Source organism: Anguilla anguilla, chromosome 17 (assembly GCF_013347855.1).
Source record: "Anguilla anguilla isolate fAngAng1 chromosome 17, fAngAng1.pri, whole genome shotgun sequence".
NCBI lineage: Eukaryota > Metazoa > Chordata > Actinopteri > Anguilliformes > Anguillidae > Anguilla > Anguilla anguilla.
This window is the reverse complement of record NC_049217.1, coordinates 5,251,395-5,270,434: the sequence shown is the minus strand read 5'-3', so window position 1 is coordinate 5,270,434 and position 19,040 is coordinate 5,251,395. Positions and strand designations below refer to the sequence as shown.

General features: G+C 42.2%; 1 protein-coding gene across 1 annotated transcript in view; it reads left to right on the top strand.

Moving 5' to 3' along the window:
- hs3st4 (heparan sulfate (glucosamine) 3-O-sulfotransferase 4) overlaps nt 1-7,103 on the top strand; it is a 119,229-nt gene extending 112,126 nt beyond the window's left edge. Inside the window, exon 2 of the mRNA XM_035397310.1 lies at nt 5,070-7,103. Coding sequence (XP_035253201.1) covers nt 5,070-5,703 — 634 coding nt within the window. The 3' untranslated portion in view covers nt 5,704-7,103. The remainder of the gene's footprint in view (nt 1-5,069) is intronic.
- Nucleotides 7,104-19,040: the final 11,937 nt, after the last annotated feature.

Below are 19,040 nucleotides of genomic sequence, written 5' to 3'. Positions count from 1 at the left end.
GCAGTCAGAATCTACTCCTGAACAGCCATTTTGTCTGTGTGTGTGCGCGTATGTGTGCGTGTGAATGTGTGTGTGTGTGCGTGTATGTGTGTGTGTGTGTGCGTGTGAATGTGTGTGTGAGTGCATGTGTCTATGTGTGTGTGTGTGTGCGTGTGTCTATATGTGTGTGCGTGTGCGTGTGCGTGTGTTTTAGCATTATACAATGATGCAGAATATTGCCCATTGCTGTGAATACCAGGTAATGTGTTATTAATAAATATAGCTTATATAATAAATAAAAGACTGGGACAGCAGGAGCCCATAAGTGTTAATCAGTTTGTGTGCCCTGATAGTGATCCAGAAGGAAATATTAGATTTGATCCAGCAGTGATCTATTGTTAACAAAAATGAAAATCTAAATCAAGTTTCACAGCAGATAGACTGTCTACAAGGTGTAAGCTATAAGTTAATGAAGTTCTTTTGTTGGAGTTGGTTTTAGTCTCTGTAGTGTTTTAGTCTTAGTGTCTGTGAAATAATCACATCAGATCAGTGCTAATTGCACAGGGACAGAAATACATGCAGCATTCTACTTCTGCCACATTCCAATTTAGACCTGCAGAAAGCAACCTTTGCCCCACTTCTGTCTTAGCGAGATGAAAAACTGTTTAAGCTGTATCTTCACATTAGAGATACACTCAGACTTCAGAAGTGCGACCCATAGAGCTACACACATCAGTCTACCCACTGGATGTGAAACTGGGAGCAGCAGATTGTTGGTATCATTAAAAAACTTTGTCTTCAATTTTGAGACTTATCCAGGAATATGAAACTTGCAAAATCAGTTGCGTGCAGTTAATATTTCAGAGGTCATTAACTGTATTATATATATAAAAGGGAGCTCCCTAATGTTTGGGACAAAGGCCTATTTTTTCTTAATTTGGTCTGTAGGCTACTCCACAATTCTTAGATTTGTAATCAAACAATTGACATGTGGTCAAAGTGTCTATTCTCAGCTTTTATTTAAGGATATTTTTATACACTTCACCATGTAGAAATTACAGTACTGTTTATACATAGCCTCCCCTGCTTCTGGGCACCATAATGTTTGGAGCATATTAATGTTATGTAAATGGAAGTAGTCATGTTTAGCACATTGTCGCATATACTTTGCATGCAAATGACTGCTTAAAGTCTGGTCTACAGACATCACCACTGAGTATATTCTCTGGTGATGCCCTGCCAGGCCTGTTCTGCAGCTATCTGACTGCTTGTTTTGAGGGCTAGTTGCCTTAGGTTTTCTCTACGGCATGTTCAGTTGGCTAGTCAAGAAATTTCCCGTTTTTGGCTTTGAAAAACTCCTTTTTTGCTTTAGCAATATGTTTGGGATCATTGTTTTGGTGCAGGATGAAGTGCCTGTGCTCATTTATGCTACTGCTATCAGTAGTTACATCATCAATGGAAACAAGTGAGCCAATACCTGTGGAACCCATGCAGTACATGCCCAAACCATAATACCCCCACCACCATGTTTCACAGATGAGGGGGGTACTTTGGATCTTGGGGAGTTCCTTTTGAGCTTCATACTTTGATCATGCCATCTCTCTGATACAAGTCAATCTTGGTTTCATCTGTCCACAAGACCTTTTTCTAGAAGTTTGCAGACTCTTTTAGGTACTTCTTAGCAAACGGTAACCTGGCCATCCTGTTTTTGTGGCTAACTACTGATTTGCATCCTGCAGTGTAGCCTCTGTAGTTCTGTTCATAAAGTCTTCTGACAGTAGTCATTCAGATATCCACACCTGCCTCTTGAAAAGTGTTTCTGATCTGTCAGACAGGTGTTTGGGGTTTTTCGTCATTATGGTGAGAATTCTTCAGCCATCAACTATAGAGGTCTTCCTTAGCCTACCAGGTCCTTTGCGGTTACTGAGGTCACCAGTGCTATCTTTATTCCTAATGATGCTCCTAACTGTTTAGTTAGTAAGTCTAGGGTTTTACCTGTGTTTTTTACTCTTTTATAAGCCTCATAATGACTTCCATTTGTACAACTCTGGTCCCCACATTGACAAACGGCAATGACAGACTCCAAAGGCAATAAAAAGCCCAGAATCAAGACTAGATACTGGAATCTGTTTTATACCTGCACCAAGGAAGCAGCTGAACACTCATGAATCATCAGAAACACCTGTGAAGCCATTTGTCCCAAACGGCGAAACCAAAATGTATAAAAAATACTCTTAAATAAACAATGAGTATCTGCACTTTACCCAAATTTGAATGGTTTGATTACAAATCTAAAATTGTGGAGTACAGAGCTGAATTTTGAAAAAATATGTCTTTGTCCCAAACATTATGGAGCTCACTGTAAATATAAATGTTTGGCAATTGTGCTTTATCAGTATCCATCTCTTTAATATCACTGATGCAAAAAGATGAGATCAAAACGAAAAATAGTTACACTATATTGATGAGATACTGTAAATGCTATCATAATTAGATAAAGCAGCTTGTCTTTGCTCTAACTACTGATAAGAAACTGTATTGGAAAGTCAAGTGTTTTATACAGAGAAGAGCTTGAACAAAATCGAACAGTTTTCCAAAGAAAGTAAAGTCAGCAGGACAGTAAAAGGGGGCATATCATCTGGGAGGTCAATATTGAAAAAATGATGTTCAAATCATATCCTGACGACTGCTGCTTTCATTGGTTCATTTAAACACAAGTTTACAGCTACTAAATGAAAATGGAAGCTTCCCATTTTAAAAAGTATGGCTACAATAATATAAGTCCCATGGATGAAGGAAATTAAATCTCAGAGTTACAAACATTTCAGAGGACTTCCATTCCCAATATTTTTGTGCTTTTGTGGACTATATCCACTCCACATAGGTGGTCATAATGACCCTTCTTATACTTAAAAATAAATGGCCTACTTCTATTGGCCAGAAAAGGGGAGGTGACAGATGGAGGGAGAGAGTGGTGAGGGTGAGAAAAAGAAGGAGAAAGAGGTAAAGGGAGACAAGGGGGGGGACACAAATAATCTGGGAGAGCAAAAAGGCAACGAGAAAGGAGGGGAGAGAGGAAGAGAGCGACACAGAGGGAGAGAGATGTAGATCTACTGTTGATCTCGTCTCTTTCTCGAGAGATGAGGAGAGGGAGAGAGAGTAAAGAGGAGAGTGAGACAGAGGGAGAGAGATGTAGATTTACTGTTGATCTTGTCTTTCTCGAGATATGAGGAAAGGGAGAGTAAAGAGGAGAGCGAGACAGAGGGAAAGAGATGTAGATTTACTGTTGATCTCGTCTCTTTCTCGAGAGATGAGGAGAGGGAGAGAGAGTAAAGAGGAGAGTGAGACAGAGGGAGAGAGATGTAGATTTACTGTTGATCTTGTCTTTCTCGAGATATGAGGAAAGGGAGAGTAAAGAGGAGAGCGAGACAGAGGGAGAGAGATGTAGATTTACTGTTGATCTCGTCTCTTTCTCGAGAGATGAGGAGAGGGAGAGAGCAAAAAGGAGAGCAAGACAGAGGGAGAGAGTTGAGAAGGAGAGAGAGAGAGAGAGCAGAGAGCGGTTCAGGCAGCCTGACGGATCGAGGCTCTGTAGGAGGGCTAACAGGGCAGGCTGTGGTCGGTTAATCATATGCACTGAACTCATTATCACAACTCCAGTCCGCCTCTCCTGGAGTCTCATAGATGGACTCAATTAAGCACCCGGCAGCTCCTACTTCTCCCTCCGTTTTATCTCTCAGACGTTACTCCTGGGTTGTGACTGCAGGTTTGCATCTGTTCCCTTCAAAAATAACTGTGATATTTAGACCTATTCTCGTATTGTTCCACACATGGTGTAGGTAATTGTACATGTCAGAGTCACATAGTAACATAATATAACATAACATAACATAACATAATGAGATGAGAACAGACCATTCAGCCAAACAATGCTCGCCATTTTCCCAACTAAACTGTACCTAGTGCTCTGATCACCTACAGACCAGAAATGATCTAACACCGTATCCAGCCTGGTCTTCAAAATCCCCAGAGTTGCATAACTTCCTGTCTGTTATGTTCCCTGTGGAATAAACCCTGTGCTGGCCATGGTTACAGTTGCCATGGTGTAAATCCTGTGCTGGCCATGGTTACGGTCTCTGCGGTGTAAACCCTGTGCTGCCCATGGTTACAGTTGCCATGGTGTAAATCCTGTGCTGGCCATGGTTACGCTCTCTGCGGTGTAAACCCTGTGCTGCCCATGGTTACAGTTTCTGTGGCGTAAACTCTGTGTTGGATGTGGTTACGGTCTCCATGGTGTAATCTCTGTACTGGTCATGGTTACGGTCTCCATGGTGTAATCTCTGTGCTGGCTGTGGTTATGGTCTCTGCGATGTAATCTCTGTGCTGCTCATGGTTACGGTCTCCATGGTGTAATCTATGTGCTGGCCATGGTTACGGTCTCCATGGTGTAAACCCTGTGCTGGCCATGGTTACGGTCTCCATGGTGTAAACCCTGTGCTGGCTGTGGTTACGATCTTCATGGTGTAATCACTGTGCTGGCCATGGTTACGGTCTCCATGGTGTAAATCTCTGTGCAGGCCATGGTTACGGTCTCCATGGTGTAATCGCTGTGCAGGCCGTGGTTACGGTCTCCATGGTGTAATCCCTGTGCAGGCCTTGGTTACGGTCTCCATGGTGTAATCCCTGTGCAGGCCTTGGTTACGGTCTCCATGGTGTAATCCCTGTGCAGGCCTTGGTTACGGTCTCCATGGTGTAATCTCTGTGCTGGCTGTGGTTACGGTCTCCATGGTGTAATCGCTGTGCAGGCCTTGGTTACGGTCTCCATGGTGTAATCGCTGTGCAGGCCTTGGTTACGGTCTCCATGGTGTAATCTCTGTGCAGGCCTTGGTTACGGTCTCCATGGTGTAAACCCTCTGCAGGTCTTGGTTACGGTCTCCATGGTGTAATCGCTGTGCAGGCCTTGGTTACGGTCTCCATGGTGTAATCTCTGTGCAGGCCTTGGTTACAGTCTCCATGGTGTAAACCCTCTGCAGGCCTTGGTTACGGTCTCCATGGTGTAATCTCTGTGCTTGTGCTCTTTGTCTCCACAGAGACCTGATGCCTTCAACCCTGGAGGGCCAGATCACCATGGAGAAGACGCCCAGCTACTTCGTGACCAACAGCGCCCCCAAGCGCATCCACTCCATGGCCAGGGACATCAAGCTGATCATCGTGGTCCGGAACCCGGTGACCAGGGCCATCTCCGACTACACCCAGACCCTGTCCAAAAAGCCGGAGATCCCCACCTTCGAGGTGCTGGCCTTCAAGAACAGGACCCTGGGGCTGATCGACGCCTCCTGGAGCGCCCTGCGGATCGGCATCTACGCCCTGCACCTGGAGACCTGGCTGCAGTACTTCCCCCTGGCCCAGATGCACTTCGTCAGCGGCGAGAGGCTCATCACGGACCCCGCCGGCGAGCTGGGCCGCGTGCAGGACTTCCTGGGCCTCAAGCGCATCGTCACCGACAAGCACTTCTACTTCAACAAGACCAAGGGGTTCCCCTGCCTGAAGAAGCCCGAGGACAGCAGCGCCCCCCGCTGCCTGGGCAAGTCCAAGGGCAGGACTCACCCCAGGATAGACCCGGACGTCATATGCAGGCTCCACAAATTTTACAAACCCTTCAACATGATGTTCTACCAAATGACGGGGCAGAACTTTCAGTGGGAGCTGGACGACAGGCAGTGACCCCCAAAACTCCCAGACGCCTATTTACAGTAATGTACCATATTGTGACATTCATAAATATAAGGAATATATTTCTTAAAAAAAGGATTATATGCTGTATGCATTGGAAAATGTATAAATTACTGCCACTGTGGTTTATCTAATTTTATGCAAGGACTGCAGAATACGTAAAATTAGACACAGGGGCAACACGGAAAGTAATTTCATGGTTTTTCATGTCTACAGGAAGAGGCTTAGACCTTAGCTCTGCGTGGGTTTTCTTTGGGGAAACAATTTGCACATGAGCCTGTGAATCTACAAGTTGTGAGGAGAGGGTTCATTTTTTATTCCCCACATTCCGAGGGAAAAGGGGAATTGATTTTTGTGTGACCCGTATTGTAAAATATATTGTAAAAAAAATAAAAATGAAAAGAACAGTGGCAATATTTTATATGTTTTGTAATATATGCTGTATATTTTGAGACCTTGAAATATTTATTCCCTGTTTTGTATTTCATGTTGAGTCTGGGATAATTGACATAATTAACAGAAAATGTTTCAGAAGGGTGGAGAAGCTCCCTACAGTACAGACACTATCTTTGACAGAACATGAGAACTGACATTCACCTCGCTTTGCAAAACACTCCCATCCGTCCTGGACAGGTATGAGTTGATGTCATTCTAATGCCAGTGGTGGTGACAATCCCTGTTGTACATTATAATGCATAAGATATATTTTTATTGGGATAACAGGCAATTATATTCTTTTTTTAACAAACTGATAAAATTGTAGTTTTCAGTTCAATCAACCTGCAGCGCTGTGTGCAGCTAATTAAGTGTCCTTATAACGTAAATGGCTCCTGCCTTGTCGTGAATAGACGGGAAATACAGAGAGCCTCTTGCCCAAAATGTCCATACTAAATAATTCATGGTTTGTTAAAGCATAACTGTGTCCCTGTTTCTTCAGTTTTGCAGTGCTCCTCCACACCATTAACAAGGCTGTATAAACACGTATGAGGTGCGCTGATTCCTGCTGTTCCTTCACGTTTGCTCGCATGCTTGGCTGGCGGTTGGGGAGCCCACAGACAGCCGCGGTGTTTGAGTGAACACACACATGTAAGGGCCTCTCTGTTCCAGAAGAACTGACGCACAGGTGTGTCTTATGTATGTGACTCTGCCCACATTAAATGTTGCTTCTTTTCATATGTCCTGGTGGATATTATTTGTTTTAGATTGCTTTAGAACTCGGGTGTCAGATGCCAGTCTTGGAGAGCCACAGTGTCTGGTTTTTTTGGGGGGGGTTTTTTTGGTGTTTTTGTGCAAATGAATTATTTAAGCCATTGATTGGCTAAAGAGGCCGAACACCTTGTTTCAAAGTTCTAAATTTCAGATTGAAAGAAAACCACAAAAACCCATAGGGACTGCAGCCCTCCAAGACTGGAGTTAAACCTGCAGACACTGCGGCCCTCCAGGACTGGAGTTAAACCTGCAGATACTGCGGCCCTCCAGGACTGGAGTTAAACCTGCAGACACTGCGGCCCTACAAGACATAACTAAAAAACCCGCAGACACTGCGGTCCCCCAGGACTGGATTTAAACCTGCAGACACTGCGGCCCTACAGGACTGGAGTTAAACCTGCAGACACTGCGGCCCTCCAGGACTGGAGTTAAACCTGCAGACACTGCGGCCCTCCAGGACTGGATTTAAACCTACAGACACTGTGGCCCTCTAAGACTGGATTTAAACCTGCAGACACTGCGGTCCTCTAAGACTGGATTTAAACCTGCAGACACTGCGGTCCTCCAAGACATGACTTAAACCCGCAGACACTGCAGCCCTCCAGTACTGGAGTTAAACCTGCAACCAACCGTGAACATCCAGAACTGTCACTTCCATTTAGAATGTGGTTCGCAAAAAAGAGAACATGACATGGCCAAGACTTTTAATTGTACTTTCAAATCTATGATTTTACGTATTTGGACATACTAACCCTCATGTAGCCTTCACCTAAATCTAACCTCATGTGACTTATGACACACAGATTTAACTTTGTCATTTTTTAAATGTATTTAGCCGAAATAATCTAGAATAAAGAAGCCATGTGTGGAACGGTAAGCCACCCGTATTGCTTCCATGCTGATTAAGAAGGTAATTAGAACCAGGTGATGCTAATCAAGTGCACATGATAAGTGCTTCCACCTGTATATAAAAGCAAACTGTCAGTTTGGCCTGGAGCATTCAGGTTGTAGTGACACAGCATGCCAAGGGCAGCAGGTATATGTGACCTCAGAGAAGCTCTGATCAGTCTGGGAAAGGTTATAAAGACATTTCCAAACAATATGAAGTCCATTATTCCACAATGAGAAAGATTATTAACAAATGGAGAACATTCAAGACAGTTACCAATCTTTCCAGAAAATTCACCCCAAGATCAGACCTGAATGAAGCTCCAAGAAACTTGAACATACATCCAGGGATGTACAGTCCTGTGTCAACGTGGTAAATGTTCATGACTTCTCCATGAGGCAAAGACTGGACAAGTGTGGCTTTCATGGAAGAGCAGCCAAATGAAAACTCCTTAACTCCAAAAAGAACATTGCAGAATGGCTTAAGTTTGGAAATTTGCACCTGAATGGACAACACCACGGCGAAAACTGAAAACGGCATATCAGCGAAACATTGTGTCAACTGCCAAGCATGGTGGTGGGAGGGTGTGTGTCGGGGGGGGGGGGATCAGGCAACAGGACAATGATCCACCAGCAAAGCTACAACTGAATGGCTGACAAAGGATTCATTCAGGGTTTTGGAATGGCCAAGTCAAAGTCCAGGCTTCAATCCCATTGAGGTGTTGTGCTCTCACCTAACACCTCAACCCCATTGAGGTGTTCATGAGAGCTGTACCTAAACGGATGCCCTCAAACATCAAAGAGCTGAAGCAGTTTTGAAAGGAAGAATTGGTCAGAATCGCTTTAACGCAATGCAAGAGACTGATAATCGAATTCAGAAAATGATTACTTATTAAGGTTATTGCTGCTGAAGGGGATTCTACAAGCTACTGACTCAGTGAGTGCTCGTCTCTTTTCACATGAAGTTTCTGCACGATGGCTTATTTTTGGTTTAAATAAATAATAAAATAGTAAAATGTGTTTGTCACATGAGATTAGATTTATCTGTTGTGAGGACCGTGAGGCGAGATGGTTATGGCCTAATATGAAAAACCATAGAACTGAAAGAGGGTGCATTTTTCCACATCACTATATCTATCTTGAAAATGTACGAGAACCATATCTCCTTTATTTAACACAATATCATAACCAGAGTGTCAGATATCATAACCAATTTCACAACAATGAGACAATCTCAGATATACTGAGCTGATAAACAGCTGATCTATTTTTGTCTTTTTCATTTCAAGTATCTTGTGTATGCATTAGATTCAATAAGTGAGGGAGTCCTGTCAGTCAGTTTCTCTCCATGGAATTAAATTGCTCTGTATCAAAATACATACATGACAATTTGAGGCGACAAATGCACTGTCATTTTAATAAATGACAATCACAGCTTGGCGTCCGTGCATATAAAACTGATTTTAACAAGTATAGGATGATGTATCTCAGGTTCAGGAGGTCTGTCCCAGTCAGCAGAGGTGAAAAATCCTCATTCAGAAAGTAAAAGTCCTCCCTAGTATTTTGTTCCAGTCACCTGGATTTGATAATTAGCACAATTCTTCAGCCAGGAGGCGGAACTAATTAGTGAAATCAGCTGGCAGAGTTCATGAGTGGACGGCGCACATGACTTTTACTTCCTGATCCCTGGACTTTCCACCTCTTTCCATGTCAGAAATCAAACTGATTTCAGAGTAAGCACCAATGCCTTAAGAGCCAGTGGATTTTAGAATCAGACCAAGAATCAAATGGTTTATTTGAAATACTTACACTCTTTAAACACCAATAAAATGTTCAGACAATTACCAAAAATTAATATTTGCATTAGTATTTGGCACAAAATTTGTCGCTTGTATGATTGCAAGCTGTGGTTGTTAATGTCTGTAAAAAAAATGTAAGGTTTTATACAAGTGTTTTCAAATTTTGTCAGCATCTCGAGCAGGGCTGGCCAACCCTGTTCCTGGAGATCAACCGTCCTGTAAGTTGTCATTTCAACACTAATTTGGCACACCTGATTCTACTAATTAGCAGCACAATGAGATCTCAAGATGTTGAGAGAGGTGTACTTTGTTATGGTTGATCTCCAGGAACAGTGTTGGCCCGCTCTGATCTAAAGCGTGTTTGAGATGCAGATGTGATCCAGGCTTTGAGTCCCTACCTCGCAGCCAACGCTGGGAAGCTGAGCTGAGTGTGCATCACATGTCAAAGTCTTAACCTTAACTCTGTGTTTTCGGTCATCTGAACTGTGGGCGAATAGTGTTCCTGAGGTGACACAGTGACGGGAAATCCATTCAAAAATGGCAATCGCGGTCATAACGATGCATCTGAACCAAATGTTCTGCTTCAGAGTTTCCACAATCCCAGGACCTTATCGATTGCTTACAATCAATAGGCTGGGAGCTGCAGATATGTGGAGATCATCTGACCAGTTGATTAAATTATTCAGAGAGGGCATTTAAAAATGGATCCATGCAAGAGGTGGGGAAAGTTGGAATCCAGTCAGAAGCGCCTGTGTGAACACAGTGCTGGACAGCTGGTAACGGAAGTGTTTGATGTGTTCCAGAATGTTTGATGTGTTCCGGAATGTTTGATGTGTTCCACTATATTTGATGTCTTCCAGAGTGTTCCTCAACACTGAGACTCACACTTCTAGGGCAGCTGGATCTACTTCTTATTGTCTACTTCAAGCATTTGGGAAAATCAACTAGTAAACTATCCATGCAGCAAAGTTTGCTAGTGATGTACAACACAGCCATAGAGCAAGGTTTACAAGTGATGTGTAATATATACCCATGGAGCAAGGTTTACTAGTCATGCAACAGGAACTGACTCAAGGACTGATTTGTGAATAAATGTGGTTCATATTAATTCATCAAAGCTTGGCAAGACCAATTTGAACCAAATCATAAGAACATCATATTTCACCCTTATGTTTCAGTCATGTTCAGTTTATTTTGTTTGACAGATAAAAAAAGGAGAGCATCACACTTCTCCATATTTTCCCTTTTTATTTGAATGTCTTATTCGACACTCAGTCTACTGTGAGGACACAGTGATCGAGTTGAAGAGCATGTACAGTAGCAGAGGTTAGCAGGCACAACCAGGCAAAGTTTCAGTCTGTTTTTATTCGTATTGTGTTTTGTTCTGACCTATACAAAATCTGGCTTCACATTTGATCTTGGTGAAAAGCAAAACATAAATAAATAAACAATATAATACATGAAATAATAATCATAATAGTAATAATCATAATATCACCCTGTTCACGCATATGCAGATACACTGCTAGATAATCCAAATGTTTATTTTATTAGTCCACGTTCACCCTTACTGAAATTAAAATACTGAAATATGTTCATAATACATGTTGACATGTATTACTCTAATGCAGGGCTGCCCAATCCTGTTCCTGGAGATCTACTGTCCTGTAGGTTTTCCCTCCAACTCTAACAAACCACACCTCATTCAACAGTTAGAGATCTCATTGAGCAGCGAATTATTAGAATCAGGTGTCCCAAATTTGGATTGAAATGGCAACCTACAGGACAGTAGATCTTCAGGGACAGGAGTGGGCACCCTGCTCTTCTGCATTTACTTTTCTGCTCATCCTCCTTTGCATACTTTTAAAAGTATATCCATATTGCATTAAATTACTCATTTCAGGTTACATGTTATTCATTAATGCTCATGCAGCATACTCCATTTCCAAAACGGTAATATCTTTGACTATTTATTGCACGCATTATATTTAGTTACACTGTTAGTCCAAGTTCACAGGAAACCCTAAAAGAGTTACAGTGTTCTCAGCAGTGTTTACCTGTTCTCAGCCTCATTCTGTGCAGGGGGATGAGAATGAGTACTGCTAAGTCATGGTGTCAAAACAGCAGTTCTACTAAAAGCATAACAACACATCACATCTTTTAATAACTTTAATAAGTATAGCTAGGTACAGATGGACAGGAATGATTTAATATCACACAGTGCTGCCTAGAAGCCCTTCTCAATTTTAATGTCAATGAGAAACCTGCACTTTGCTGTCCCATATGGAAAAATTTGAAAGTAATAAGTTCTTGGTTTATATGTTCAATTCTAACCCCACAGCACTGCAGTGCAATAAAATGTCTGTATAATACAGTGATGGCGTGTTATGAGGGGGAGTCTCAAGACATTTAACATTGTAGCTGTTTTAAAATAGTTCATTTCCACCCAGAAAAGCCAGTTTTATAAAGCGATTCAGCAATATTCTGCACAGACTTGGCTACCTAAAAATTATTCATTAAATATCAACACATGATGGGAACCTGCGTCTCTACCACCCCAGAGATGCAGGTTCAATCCCCGGCAGCGGTACTTCCGGCTTGGTCAGACGTTCCTACGAACACCTTTCTGATCGTTGCATTAGCAACTCCTACTGGTTGGCCTGTTCAGCGGGGAGGGGATTCGGGGGAGACAGTGTGAACCTCCGCACGCGTTACGCTCTCCCAGTGAAACTCCTCGCTGTCAGACGAAAAGAAGAGGCTGGTTACTCCACATGTATCGGAGGAGGCATGTGGTAGTCTACACCCTCCCCAGACCGACAGAGGATAGCGCATCGACCAGGACTGTGATACACACAGGAAATTGGTATAAAGACTAAATTGGGGAGAAAATGGCAAAAAAAAAAAAAAAAAAAAAAAAAAATATATATATATATATATATATATATATATAAAACACATGATGGCTATGACTATATCCAGAAAATGATCAAACTGATTTTCAAATTGATTATTTGGGGTTTGGCCTCATCGTTGAAACATGTTTTCATGAGGGAATGTATTGGTCATGTATGGCTGCCCCTGGAACTGACTTGTTTGTTTTTATTGATGGCGTGACTACTTACTAACAGCAGCAGTAGGATGAATTCTGAAGCGCATTGAATGAAATGACAAAAATCCCCAAAACTCAATGGATCACACTTCATCTAGCAGCAGGACAATGACCCTAAACAAAAAAAGTGGAAGTACAGTACAGGCCTGGCAGAGCATCACCAGGGAAGACACCATATGGTGATGTCTGTGGGTCACAGACTTCAGGCAGTCATCAAATTTCAACCAGGTACTAAATATGACAACTTTATTTTGTTTATTTTAGATATTTTATTTTTTCAAGTAATTTTTCCAATTACTTTTGTTCCCCTAAAATGGATAAAACAGTGCCTGGTAACAGATACCAGACCATGGGGCCCATCCACACACTGGAACAGTGTCTTAACAGGATGAGAAGCATTCTCTTACCCTCCGAGAAGTGCCTAGAAAACCTCACCTGTGCTTTTGGTACGAGTGCATGCTGGGTAGTACTCTCATTTCGCAGTATCGAGTGTAGCATTTGATCAAATATTAAAAGCTTCCTTGTCTTGCATCTCAGCCTAATGAAAAATGTAAAGAGATATTTCACAAACTAATGCAATGTTCAGGTCCTGTAGTTACAGCATTTTTTTTCAGCACAGATGAAGTTGAGGCCCGAGGAAACACAGCCGTGTGACAACCATCACAGTCGTATGTTAGTCTCAAGACGAGTTGCAGGAAATTGAACTAAGGAAGTAGCACCCACACATGATTTTCCAGATAGCTTAAGGCGGTTGGTTAGCGATGGAATTTTATGGTAGGACTAAGACAATGTTTCCTGGTCATCCCAGTGTGCTTTTTTTTAATGAAGAAACAAAACAAAATCCTGTAAAGATTCATTCTTGTAATGCAAAAGCAGACCTAATGAGTTCGGGGGAACCTTTAGATTCAGTCAGAACCAGTGGGTCATATTAACATGGCTGTAAAAAAATGACCGTCCCATATGAATCCATCACTGCTCACCAAAGTGAATCTTTCATTCATTATAAACTGTAAACCACATTAAGAGAATAGGCTAAAAGCGCCATATTAAATATGAACAAATAATGCTTCAGAGCCACCTTGAAATGCTTCATAGTGGCCTTTCAAGATGGAGCACATTAAGCCAAACTCTTAACAAACATGCTCTTCAGAAAAACTTTGACTCCGCACCTGAACGGTATTAGGATCTTTGGAGTAGTGTTCTAGTCAAAGATCCTACTGCTTGACTGTCAGCTGATTAACCGGATACTCAAACGCGCATTTATTACACGCAAAGCTTGCAAAGGCGGATATGTGTAGCGCACTGCGGGCAAACTATAAGCAGCAGACGGCAATATATAAACATAAACGAGACCACCGAGAAGCCAGACGCACAACATGGAGGCATTACCCATAAATATCGCCGGCGTGCCATCCTCAGAAATGACGGGTTCGTTTCACCTTGCTCAGCACAATCTCATGCCGTAAAAACCTCCAGCAGGAAGCTGGGACACGGGCAACTTCCTGTCCTCATCCAACCTGCATAAAGCGGGTGATTTACTTCTGCGCAGGCATAGGTGTCTCTAAAAGCTTTATGGGTGAAGGGATTAAGTGTTTAAGAGTGTTTACCCTGTACCAACGGGTGTGTTTTTCATGCTGTCAAATAACCATGATTGTATTTATCTGTATTAAATCTGCCTTTTTTTTTTCTAGGTCCCCAGTGCTGGAAAAAAAGATATTTCATTTTAATTCACCCATTATTTAAACCAGGCAATTTAAGACAGAACAAGTTCTCATTTAAAATAACAGCCTGGCTGAGAGGCTGAAGCTCTGTTAAATAATAAAAATGGAGACACAGTTGGCAGAAGAGTTAAGATGCAGGGATATGAGCAGGTATGAAAGACATAAAACAGCCTATCGTTTAAGGACATATTAACCCTTTCACAGATCCCAAATCTGGCCAATCCTCGTCCATTTAGAGGGTGCCCTGTTTAAAGCTTTATAACTCCAGATGTGAGCATCACAGAGGCTTGGCAAATGGCTTAACACTAGAAAGGCCAGATACACTACCATATGTTCCTTGTTTTAGGATGATGTTTAGAATTATATATGGGAATAATATGCAGTGAAGGTAGCATGCATAATAATACCAAGCAATAATTAAACCTCACGGTGCAAAAACTAAGAAAATTACAAAAAAAACAACAACTATGATTTAAGTGACCATCAAAGGGTATCAGCACAGATCTTTGACAACTGCTACAGCTCACCAGCATGACCATGATGCTCATGCATTAAATCAGATTTCCTATAACACTGCACAACATATTGAGTATAGCACCACAGCTGTGAGCAATATCCCTTCCAAACATGACCTACTGCCCCAAACATACATGGAGATTGTAGTCCACCCGCGAAATGGCATTGAGATTGGTTTTGAAACAGCAGAGATATCAAGGTTCAAAAAAGCAGTTTTACATGAGAGAGCTCATTAACACAAACACGCACAAATGCTACTACACTCAGTGTCATTCTCTAGTTAAAATGCCATTGGGCTTGTGGCGGCATCGCCTAGCTTCATCATTACGCTTAGTTTTTTCCCCTGATTTAATCTTACTTCAAGCCTTCCAGGACAAAGTCCAACATGCTTGTTGGTACACTTAGTCACTCATCTTTGTAATATTAGAATGGTCTCAAACTGACTAGATGAACAGCTTCTTCCGGTAGCCGAAAGGTTGTTACAGTCATCATACCAGCTGGAGACCACCTTACTAGCAGTGTGCTGGCTTATGGTGGTTTTGGGGGTTTGCTGCTGCCCTCCCTGCCTTATCCATGCATGCCTGTGTGGACGGTGGGGAGGGCTTCCAGAACAGAGTCATCCCAGCAAACATAACTCTGTTGCCATTTAAGATTGTTAATAAAGATTGTAACTTTGAGGACGGTGGTCCTGACTGAACTAAAGTTAACCTCGGAACTGCTTTCCCGCGATGGTGTCAGCTGAAGTTCGCCAAGGTTCGCGGAGCTGGCTTGTTTTCTGTTGGGCCTGTAAGTAACGTTACCTCTAGTATCCTGCTAGGGTTGCCTGATACCCGGTTTTTGACCCGAATGTCCGGTTTTCAAATGATTTGTACATGTCCAATTCACGGTCCCAACTGAACAATGAAACATCAAGTTCGAGTAATTGATGGGAGAAATTTACCGGTAGTTTCTAATGAAATCGTGAGTTATTGACTTGGTCGGGTCCTCGGGGGTGAGAGGGCTGGGCTGAAGATGGAGGAGACTTCATGAATGTAAACAGGACCACAGCAAGGTTAAAAAATTCTGCGTAGCACAACCTCTATTTGTACACCCATACACATACAGGCAGTCAACAGAAGCATGGAGACACCAAGGTGAAGTCACTTATTAGGGCTGGAACACACACGCACACACAAGACCACACACGCACAAGCACACACACACACACACACACAATAATTATACAGTCTATGTATCAACCACACAGACAGAGAGAATAGAGGCTTTGTTTCTATCCTTTTTTGGTACCTGGCTGTTGTTTAAAATAGATCAATGGGGAATATTTTATGCCTTTCTGTCTTCCTGCAAGCTGCAGTAACGTGGAAGCCAAATGAAGAAGCTTCTGACTATTAACAGAAACTGCAGACCGTCTAACTAGAGGAGTCACAGACATACCTTCATTTAATTAGAACCGAATCAATTAAGCACAACCAGACTGGGAAGAGTGATTCGAAAGACAGCCTACGATTTAAGCAAAATGCAGGGTTCATCCTTTCGTGCTAAAAAATAATCCTTATACAGAACACATGCATGGTCAAACAATTGTATTCTACCCGAAACTTCTTAAGTTATCCTGTGGATCGTAACAACATTCTTCCATGTAAACTTTCAATACAATACAATACAATATAATACAGGCATTTAGCAGACGCTCTTATGCAGTGTGACTTACATTGAATCCAATTTTACAGCTGGATATATACTGGAGCAATGCAGGTTCAGTGCCTTGCTCAAGGGTACAACGGCAGTGTCTTACCAGGGAATTGAACCTGCAACCTTTAGGTTACAAGACCAACTCTTTAGCCATTATACTACACTGCCGCCCATGACTACTGTGAGACCGGAGGACATCAGAACATCATTTTAATTCTGCGGGAAGCTAATAAGGTGCAAACAATTTCTTCTATTGCAAATTTGAGTGTATTTATGACAGCATTCAGAGCAGGGAATCTGGATGGCTGCACGTTAGCCTCCAAAGGTTGAATAAATGAGTGCTGAGCTTCGGACACCAGGGGCTAGCTGCTCCATTTGGACGTACGCCTGGCCTTATGGTGAAGTCCAATGGACGTAGAATGTGCACAGATGTCAGACGCAAAAAATACACCTGTTGCACCAACTGGTCACAGCGCTACAAAAAAATAACTTCCTCTGAATATGGTGTGTCTCAATTATAGATTGCACAACCAGTGCACTTTCAGATGCAAAAGAGTATCATGAGACTATGAAGAGAGATTAAGATCTCTGTATCATTGATAAATGCACGAGCCATCATCCATAAATAAGAGAAGTCACAAACGCGTTATACTATCCACAAATATCTTTCAACACGTGTCTTGTAAATCATTCAAATTAATGTGCACTGATTTGTACAAACAATTTATTTTTGGCTTGTCTATTCACTACCGTGTACAAATGCGCTGGACTGACGTAAACTTCTGAAAATAATCCCTGTCCTAATGCCTCTCACCCAATGCACGCTGAGATAGGCTCCAGCACTCCCCGCAACCCTGCTCAAGATAAGTGGGTATAAATGATGGATGGATGGAACACTAGCTATGTAGCAAGTTAACTCAGCAAACGTTCGCTACTATAGCATATAAAGCCAGTGATGCAGCTATAAAAATAAAGAAAATACATACTATAAACTGCTTTAGTTTAAATAGTAAAAATAGAGTACATATATGGTCATTGGACAGTTAAGTTACATGAAAAGAACGTGGCACAGCTTCTTCAAAAGACAGTACTTTTGCACCACTGAATTGAATGATGTTTCTATGGCAACACACATAAGGTTCTCCTCTTTGCTCAGAATCACAGATCTGTGAGCCGTCGAGTTTCATTATTTAGGAATTACATTACAGTAATTATATAATTATACTGTATATTTTTATTCTAATCTTTCAGATACGCTGGGTCATTTCCATATTACACTCATGCGCAGTACTGGATGTGGTGATTATCTGGTTCCTGACCCCCTTGCTTTTCTGTTCTCTTCCATGGAACTTCCGCCCCTATCTCCTGCCCCGAGTTGCCCCCCCCCCTAACCCAGACCTCTCCTGGGCCGAGCCCGTGGCGTGGCACAGCCTGGAGCCCTGGATGTACCGCTGTGCCCTTCTGACCCGCATGCTAACACGCTCCTTTCGTTATACCTCAGGCTATAATCTACCCAACCGCTATGACTATCAGCTCCAATAGAATCCCAAGTATCTCCCTATTAGCATTTAGCTTAACTTTAACTACAGGACTATTGACAGTGGGTCGGCCTGTTGGGATGTTCTCCCCATTAATATCTGGAGTTCTCAACAGATTTCTTTCCCACTGTTTTGGGGAGATTTTTTTAAGTCACTGGATTTTTATGAGTTTAGGCTTGGTCTTGCCCAACTTCTCCTATTTCCTGTTTGTTTGTTTTTTTCAATATAATATATATGATGCAGTAGTGCAAATAAAAATTTTGCACAACTGCATTAAGTGTATTGCAATGGGTAAGGCGACAGTGTAGTATAATGGGTAAGGAGTTGGACTTGTAACCTAAAGGTCGCAGGTTTGATTCCCGGGTAGGACACTGCTGTTGTACCCTTGAGCAAGGTACTTAACCTGCATTGCTTCAGTATATATCCAGCTGTGTAAATGGATGTGAACGCTATGTAAAAGTTGTGTAAGTCACACTGGATGAGTGCGTCTGCAAAATGCCTGTAATGTAATTTGAACTCATGTCAAATAAAAGGTGCTGGAGGCCTGGATCAAAGGATTTCAGAATGGTGTCCCAGTAAAATGACACAGTGTCAACTGAGTTTCAACTGCCTGGCCTCAAGTCCGGTTCCTAGCCAGGACCTGCCGTCCCCCTGCCAAGATTTCACAGGGATCAAATTAAATGTCATTGTTTCACGCTTGATTTACAAAGGGCAGTGGGGAGTAGGTACCTGAACTTGATTCTATATGTCTGGACAGAATAATGAAAATTGCAGTAATTCTTCATGATTTAATGATACTGCTATGTACACCAATTCTAATGACTAGCAATACATATATACACACACATATATACAA